Below are 9677 nucleotides of genomic sequence, written 5' to 3'. Positions count from 1 at the left end.
CTCAACTTTCCACTTGACATGTTTAATGTTACAAGATGAAAGAGAATTTTGATATATTTGATATAATTTTACTTTAGAACCACAAAACTGAAAAATCTTCTTTATTTTCTTAAACTTCCTGTCAATTACTAAATATAAATAGAAAAAAGTTATAGCAGTAGGACAAATCGGTCAATTGACTGACTATTCACTCTTTTATTATATATAATATAATAGAAGATTATTATTTATTACTTATTAAATAATAATAGAACATAAACTAGCTAGGTCTCTTATTTATTTGTATATATATAATAAAAGGGGGGAATTGGAGATCATTATAGCTAGTTAGGTTCTAAAGCAAAAGTGCTTGGACTTCCTTAAGACTTCAAACTCCATAAACACCAACAAAGTCTTCCTTTAAAGACCCTATATAGAGTCTACCAAATTGTTCTTGAACTTCACTTATGGAATCACGATACTGAGCCGAAAGATTCAGCGAAACGATAACATTCCCAAGCACATTAATCCTTTGTGCAAACGAAAATTTTGGTGGAGTCATTGATTGATTGTTCACAACGTTTACAGCCACAAAATAGTCCCCTAAGATTGTCCTCTTAATATTATCTGGATATCCATTCAAGTTTGTAAATACTTCTGCTGTATTAGCTTTTCTGCCTCTGATCCAAAATCTCTTGATTCTGTTGGCTATTAATTCTGTGACAAGGACATATGAACCATCTAAACTGACTGCTACTCCTGCTGGCCCTGCTAGTCCACTTAGAAGTAATGTGACCTGATTTGTTCTTATGTCATACTTGAATAATCTCCCTGTTGTATCTTTGCTTTCAAGGAGTAAAGTTATGTTACTGCAAAAATGCAAAAAGTTGATCAAGATTAAAGTGGATCTAGTAAATGCAATAGTAATAATAATACTTTATCTGTTTAAAAAAGAATGACCTAGTTTGATTTGGAACGGAGTTTAAGAAAAGAAAGAATTTTTTAATCTTGTGGTTCTAACTTAAAGTTATGTTTATTGTACCAAAATGCTCTTTAATTTGTGGCCTTAAATGTGTCACGTGGAAAGTTGAAGTTAAAGTGTTGCCAAAAAAGGAAAGGGGTCATTCTTTTTGAAATAGACTAAAAAGGAAATTTGATCATTCTTTTTGAAATAGAGGGAGTAATACATTTGAGTTTTCATAGTTGAAAAAATATATGTACAGTTGGTATAATTCAATTTGATGTGTTAACAGGTTACCCACACACCAAAAACAATTTTAACAGCAATAAATGTGCACATTAACAAAGAGCGTTAAGACCTTTATCATCATTAGTTAGTTGTCATTGGATTCAATATCACTATAAACTATAGGGACATTTACAAAGAGAGTTAATTGCCTCTAAAAAAAACTTTTTTTAGAAACAATTAAACTATTGTCGTTAAAGATACTACTGAAAATGGTAATTTTAGGATTCTCACTCAACTTTTAAAGTAGACAAACTGTTTCTTTGAAAAACGGCATTCATTTTGCCCAAGTGTCACAACCAAAAAGTGGATTCAATACATCATATGCTGTGTTTTCTTTGTTTCAAGTTGGAGATTTTATGTGATACTTAGGTATATTTGAGTAGTTTAGTGACTCTCATGATATTTTTTGTAACTTTTTTTAATCATAAAAAGGCAATTCAATACTTTGATGCAATAAAATAAAAATTGGGTTCATCTAGTTAAATTAACTTATCACTTATTATTTTTCTAGGTTATCAATTCATACTCAATAAACGATAGAAACTTATTTACACCTGATATTTATATCAAGTCAATACATGCATGACATGTGTTTACCACATAGAGTATAATTAATACTTAACTATGGTTAAACTAACATGTACTCTTACATCATTAAATCACTTAAATATAGTAACAAACCTGGTGGCGCGGAATATTGATCCTGAATCTGTAAAATAGACGACTCCATTTAATTGATCGATGTCTACAGCGTTTGTAAAGGCAAAAGGGTTGCCATCTATGCCCGTAACAAGTTGTCTAGCAGGGCCTCCGTTTCGTCCAACAACCAAGAGCCCATAATTGATGTCAGCTATGTAGAGGTCACCACTTCTATAGTAAAACCCAATGCCAAGGGGTCTTCCACATTTAATTAGTAAATTTGGGTCATTTTTCCCATCACATACCTCCTTTGTCCTAAACACAAAGAAAGTAAGTTACACTATATAAATATCATGGTTATTTTGTGACAACAATTTTTAGCTAAAGTGATTGTTAATTAAAAATAAAGAGAGTATTTAATTAATTTATTCTCTTTTATGACTTAACCTTTCACCATATTAATATTGATTTCTCAATAAATGTTCATTCTATATATTTGTAGGAAATTCGGACATACCCATAAATGGTGATTTAAGGCTCATCATATAGAGAATATACAATTCTACACTTGCTCAATGCATTAGGGTTTAGGTTGTGGTACATGGAGTTGCTATACTGAGATCTCTCCTCAATCAATTAGATTTTACGTTGTAGTATAGGGAGTTTCTCTTGCTCCAACATAATGTGAAAAACCACCATCGACCGTAAATTCCAACCATGGTTCATCGTACTCTTCTTCTTTCGATATGTGAAGAATAAGTAAGTTTTCTTTTATGAGTTACATATATTATCGATCTGATTAGATTTAGATTAATATGTTATTTAATATTACACTGTTAAAGTTAAAGATAAAATTAGAAGAAGTCAATCATTAACTGTCTTTATTTTTTTAAATGACAAATATTCTGAAACAACTACTCCCTCCATCTCGTTTTATGTGATGTAGTTTGACTCGGCACTAAGTTTAAGAAAGAAAGGAAGACTTTTATAATTTGTGATCCAAAATGATGATAGAAATCTGTGTGACAATAAAACAGAAGCGTACGATGAACCATTGTTGGAACAGACTAAAAAGAAAAGTAAATCATATAAATTGGGACAGAGGAAGTAATTTTTTTTTTTTTACCTTAATGGTGATGTGGTAGCAAAATCGGTGAAGCCAATACGTGGGCCTTGGTATTTGAGTACCCTGCCATCGGCCACACTTGTGTATGGTCCGTTGCCTAAAATATCAAAAGCGATGGCTTCAGGGCCTACTGTTCCTGAAGGAAGTTGGAGCTTTTTAAGTGGAAGTAATGGTTCCATAACCATTTGAGAATAAGCAATGGGAAAACAAAATATTATGAATATTGCTCTCATCATACTTGCCATGTCTTTGAGGAAGCAATTATGAAAATAATGAATCTTGTTACCTCCTATTTATAGGAAGTAATCCCCACCCTATTATATATATATATATATATATATATATATATATATATATATATATATATATATATATAGTATGTATTTATCTAAGCTTTTCTTTTCTTTTTTGGTAGAAAGTAGAAGCGGAGTATTTTTGGTTTCTCGCCCGGTGTCCAGAACCCTCATTGGAGCTCTGACTAAATCCGGATCGCGCTCTGCAGGGTCCATTCGGGGGTGGCGCTCCCAACATGATTTTCTCCATACCCAAGGCTCGAACCCGAAACCTTTAGTTAAGGGTGAAACACTCCCACCAGTGCACCACAACCCATGTTATATTATAGATTAATATGCATCATTAAACCAAAATTATAGAACAAGGCAAAATGTCAATATATTTATGAAATATAGCTATAGTTTAAAAAAGTTACAATAAACCACTATGTGTTGGTTTGATAGCAAACTCTCTCCCTTGCCCCCCCCCCCCCTCCCCCTCCCCCTCCCTCTCTCTCTATATATATATTCAATCATATATAGGTGGGAGTTTGTATTTTATATTATATCAATTGTATTGAAAAAATTATATTTGTATTTTGTATCATATGTATTTGAATTCATATGAATACAATATGAATTCATCCTCTCTGTCAAATGTATTATGTATTAATGTATCTAATCAATTATAGGTGAGAGATTTATATTTTATATTGATTGTATTCGAGAAAAGAATTTTGTATTCAACTGTATTTGTATTATGTATCAATTACTTGTATTTGTATAGGAATCAATCTGTATTTGTATTTTTTTTATTTGAAATTAATAAAAAAATACAACGAATACACTCCCTCTCTCGATCTCGCTCGCCCCTCTCCTCCCTCTCTTGATCTCGCTAACCCCTCTCCTCCTCTCTCGATCTCGCTCGCCCCTCTCCTCCTCTCTCGATCTCGCTCGCCCCTCTCCTCCTTTCTCGATCTCGCTCGCCCCTCTCCTCCTTTCTCGATCTTGCTCGCCTCTCTCCTCCTAATATATATTCATATTGATACAAATCAGTTTATATTTGTATTGTTTCTCTTTTTCTCTGAAACTAACTAAAAAAATACAATGAATACAAATGCGTAGCAAATCAAAGTGTAATTGTGAATTGTAATTAGTGAAACTGTAGCTATGAAGTCCTAATTAAGGCTTAATGTTTGTTGGTTTTGAAAGTTTCCGTTAAAAGATAGTGACAACTTGCCTTACTACATAATAGGTACTACAACTTTCGTTAACAGTAGCTAACATTTTTAACCATACAAAAAGAGTTCCTTTCATTATGTGGTTCCAACTTTCTTACCACAAACAAAGGAGGAATTGCCTAAACACACAAAAGAGTCCACAACTGCTAAATTTGCCCCCTCCCTAAACTCTATTCTACACACTAAACTCTAAGGTTTAATTACACTAAACTCTATTCTATACCTCTTCTGTATTTTAAAATTTAATTCTTATACCTTCTATATTGATTTATCGATAATCTTAAAATTTAACTTGTTATAAAGATAATATTGTTTAGAGAATGTTAATTTGCAAATTGATATATTATAATGGAATATTTATGTAAATGAATCAGTATATAAGCTTAGTTCATTGTCTAAATTTGACAATAACTAGTATACATGCCCGTGCGATGCGCGGATAATTTAAAATGTAATAATTTTATAATTAAAAATAACTAATAAAATGTATTATACACTTAATAATAGAATTAAATTTATAATAATACAATAATATTAATCATTAACTTATTTATTTGAGCATATTAAATTAATATTATTAGTACACACTTTATTTTATTGTGTTAAAATATTATATCTTTTAGTTTTATAATTTATTATGGTGATTTTTTTCTAAGGATACTATTAATTTTATGATTATTTTATCTTGATTAAATATGAGATGCTTCAAATTTTTTACGTGTTTGTACTTTGTTCTTTTTATGTTGTTTGAATAAAAAAATTATGTTAATAATTTATTAATTCTAATATTTCATATAAAATATTTGATATCATGAAACTAAATGGCATGTTCATACATTTTCTATATATGTTTTAGTTAAAATCAAAATATTTTCAAAATATTTTTTAGTGTTAAATTTGTGTAAAAATATAATAATATAAAATTGATTTAAAGGTAAAAATAATCTTAATTAATACAACCGCTATATTAGATTTACTCAAAGTTTGTATTGGATATTTTAAAATTTTAATTTGAATTGTATTAGAAAACATATGGATATGAATGAGAGGTTGTTGCTTTGAATTTATCCACTTGAGTATATTATGAGTAATAATAGTTATCTTGTATTCAATTTTTAAAAAAAAAATAAATTGAAAATTATAAATTGTGCCATATATTTAGAATCACAATTTTCAACTTAATTTAATGTTGTTATTATTTAATATTGTGAATTGTGAATTCTTAAATTTGCTAAATGACTTATATTTGTTATATTGTTCAAGATAGAAAGAAATTAACGCTCGCTAAATATAGATAAATATTATTTATCTTAAATCCAAAAGTTTAAAGTTAATGAAATTTTAAAGTGACCACTTATATTTAATTAGGACTTATTTGGAACTTATTTATATAATTGGCTACTTAAAATTTAAAATTCAAAATGAATTGGTTAATAGTTATCGAATCCTAATTTTTAGCAACATGGAAAAGAAGTTTTAAAACTCCCTATTTAATTGGATAATATTTTTTTTCTAAATAAAGATTAATTCGGTATTGAAATTGTAATTTTTGTAAGCGTAAGATTTTGCAATGTTTTTATAGTGTTTGCAATTTTTATTTTTAGTGTTTGCATTTTTACGTAACTTTTTTTTTTGTGTTTGCAATTTTTAACTTTTTATTTTTTGACAATTTTAAAAGTTAACAATGAGATATAGATATATAGATATATAGACTACCGCTTTACATATATTTTTATTAGTTTTTCTAATGGCAAGGATTTTATATATAAATGAATTATTCTTCTTATCATGTTTAAAATATATTAAACATTTTATATATAAATGCAGCGATCTATTTATTTAAAATAAGAGTGAATTCTTCTTATTATTTTTAAAATATTAAATTTAGAAGTTGCGGAAAGATAGTTAAAATATTTCACATTAAGAATATATGATAACTTCCCATAAAAAAGGAATCACATACAGTTATTCCCTATTTTCTAGAATCGATTTAAAATCATTTTTAAAATAATTTTCTTTATTTTAAAAAATTTAGCATTATCTTATATATTTATCATGATAATTAATTTTCAACCTTTTACAAAATAATATTTTTTTAGCTAATTTATAAAATGGATTTAAAAAAAAGTATTTATATCTGTTTTTAAAAATGTTGACAGTTGTCATTATTTGTGTAAGTTGATGAAATGTTTCAATTTTTATTTCAAATTTTTATTTATAATATTTAATTAGTTATATAATATTTATTTAGTTATATAATATTTAATTATTATTTAAAATTCTAAAAATTTCTGGCGCTGACATGTGACATTTTTTCTTCTCATATTATATATAGATAGATTATTATTATTATTATCTGCATTTTTTGTAATTAATAAATATGTTGTATTTTAAAATTTTAAACTAATAACTACCCACTAAAATCAATCCTTAAAATTCTTTTAATTAACGTGATGCATGGTTTTTTTTTTGAATTTTGAAATCAATAACTATCCTCACTTCACAATTAAAAATTTGAAATTAAAATTTTCATATTTAATATTTATTTTTAAATTTAAAATTATTATAGGACACTAAAGCCACCCCTTAAAATTCTCCACTAACTAATCTATCAGCATTTATCTTTATTAAATTATAAACAAATTATTTTAATTTTTAATTTACTATTACTCTCTTCTTTCATTTTATGAATTTTTTATTTGTTTAGTCTTTTTTTCTAATAGGTACATATTTAATTCTTCAGTATAGTTTAACACTTATAGATACTATTAAGATTTAATTTTAAAATGGTAAACTAATTTTATATAAATAATTAATGTATTATTTTTAATATTAATAAATTAAACTTGAGAAGTTATAAGCACTACCAACATTATATTATGAGAGAAGCGTGAAAATATACATGTCAGTTCATTTCAAGTCAATTCTAATTCAAAATTTTAAAAGAAATAATGTTAATTATTATATTAGATTTAAAAATATGTCGAGAAAATTTTATGTGGTAGAATGAAAAAAATGATAAGGATAACATTTATAAAAATGAAAAGATGAAAATAACACTTTGTAAGGCATCATTCATTTTATATTCTTATTATATACTACAACAACAAAGAAAATAATTTTTTTTATCCTTTATTAAAAATATTTACATGAAAATAGAATAATATAATAAGAAAGTGAGAAAAGTAGGATTAGTGGTGATTTTTAAATCTTGGTCTATGATTTAAACACTACAAACCAAACTTAAAATTACTCTTTAAAAATTAATGTCCTATTTTTCAATTAAAGAAGTTTTAAAAAAAATTAAAAAAATTATTTAAGTTTTTGTTATTTGGATAAAATCAATTGTGTTGTAAATTATTAAAATTTTATCCACGACACTGTTTTTTGTTAGATATATTTTTTGCTAATTTCAAAATTATTTGTTTATATAATTTTTATAAAGAATTTGATTTTGAGATTAATAAGATATTTACAAATTCCTTTATTTCTAAAATAAAATAAAAATTGAGATTAAAAAGGATAATTGCGTAAGTGTTGATTCTCTTTTATAAATAAAATATGTAAAGGGAGGAATACAATTATTAGCCTCATAAAGCAAATCAAATTTCAACCTACGGATGTGTCATCATGATTACTCATTATTAATAACATTAGCATTTTCATCGAATATAACTCACCAATGTATTTTTGCAGATCGTGATATATTTAACATACTTATTCATCATCCTTCTTGTGTGTGAAAATGAACATTTTACTTTTAACGACATTCACGCATACATCACAACTAACTTACACATTTATTTCGGCCTTTTAAAAATATATATGGAACAAAAATTCTTAATTAGTGTTTATTTGAAATTTTTTACATGCTACAAATGTATTCATAGGAAGCATAGGTAATAAAGATTTAATGTCAAAGAAATATCGAGCCACATATGCTAGGTAAATTACATCATTTTCTGAAGTCATCGGCCTAGTTCTTCGTGTAAGGAAAATTCAAACATTTCATGGGAATCCAAATTATGAGCATCATTTTGGAGTCATAATTTTGCTCTAATATTGCCCTTTGCTATCATAATTTCAAACACAAATTGAAGTAGAATCAAAGACAAATGAAGGTTAATTATAATTCAATTTTGATGAACAAAGAAACGTATAAAAATATTTGGCAACTTACTTGGACAAAATGATGTCTAGGAGTTCTTTGTCTAATGAAAATTAAATTCCTTTCAACAATTGGAAGCAGAAGATTTTAAAGTTGTTTGAAATTTTGAAGTGGTAATTTTTATTTAAGTTAGGGTTTTATATAATATTTGGATAACTGATAGATCTGACAGTTATTTATTTAATTGGGCTACATAAAATTCAAAATTCAAAATGAATTGGTTAGTAGTTAATTGAATCCTATTTTTTAGCAATGTGTAAAAGTGGGATAAAATTTATATTTCTTTTTTAATTGTTTTGGCAATCAGTTTTAAAATTTTAATTAATGACTAAGCTATTTGTATTTTTTATAACTACGGATTTCATATTGGATTTATTTGGCATTCAGTTTGAATTTTTTAAAATAATAGCTAAATTATCTAATTAATTGTCATAATAAAATGAAGATTAATTCATTTTCGAAACAACAAATTTTGTAATAGTAGATTTTTGTATTATTTATTATTTATTATTATTATTAATTATATTATTAGTATTATTATAGAAAACAGTTATTTCTAATTTTAAAAAAAGAATACGTTTGAAAAGTTTATAGATTGTTTAAACAATTTTAAATTTTAAATTAAATTGAAAATAAATAATTAATACAAAATTAAATTATTTAAAAAAACTCAAATTCACAGATTCTATGATGATGACATGTGTTACTTTTTTAGCAATGTGGAAAAGTGGGATAAAATTTATATTTCTTTCTTTTTTAATTGTTTTGGCAATCAGTTTTAAAAGTTTAATTAATGACTAAGCTATTTGTATTTTTTTAACTACGAATTTCATATTGGATTTATTTGGCATTCAGTTTGAGTTTTTTTAAAATAATAGCTAAATTATCTAATATATTGTCATAATAAAATGAAGATTAATTCAATTTTGAAACAACAAATTTTGTAACAGTAGATTTTTGTATTTATTATTATTATTATTATTATTATTATTATTAAAAACAA

General features: G+C 26.0%; 1 protein-coding gene across 1 annotated transcript; it reads right to left on the bottom strand.

Moving 5' to 3' along the window:
* Nucleotides 1–330: 330 nt before the first annotated feature.
* Nucleotides 331–3238, bottom strand: LOC125830145 (protein STRICTOSIDINE SYNTHASE-LIKE 11-like). Its single transcript, XM_049509345.1, has 3 exons — nt 2994–3238; nt 1910–2182; nt 331–848 (listed from the first exon to the last, which is right to left on the bottom strand). The coding sequence occupies exons 1-3, from the start codon at nt 3236–3238 to the stop codon at nt 368–370; spliced, it is 999 nt and encodes a 332-aa protein (XP_049365302.1). The 3' UTR covers nt 331–367.
* Between the last annotated feature and the right edge of the window lie 6439 nt (nt 3239–9677).

Source organism: Solanum verrucosum, unplaced genomic scaffold, assembly GCF_900185275.1.
Source record: "Solanum verrucosum unplaced genomic scaffold, falcon-dt-bn FXZP01000024.1, whole genome shotgun sequence".
Lineage (NCBI taxonomy): Eukaryota > Viridiplantae > Streptophyta > Magnoliopsida > Solanales > Solanaceae > Solanum > Solanum verrucosum.
This window is presented reverse-complemented; position numbering and strand designations above follow the sequence as displayed.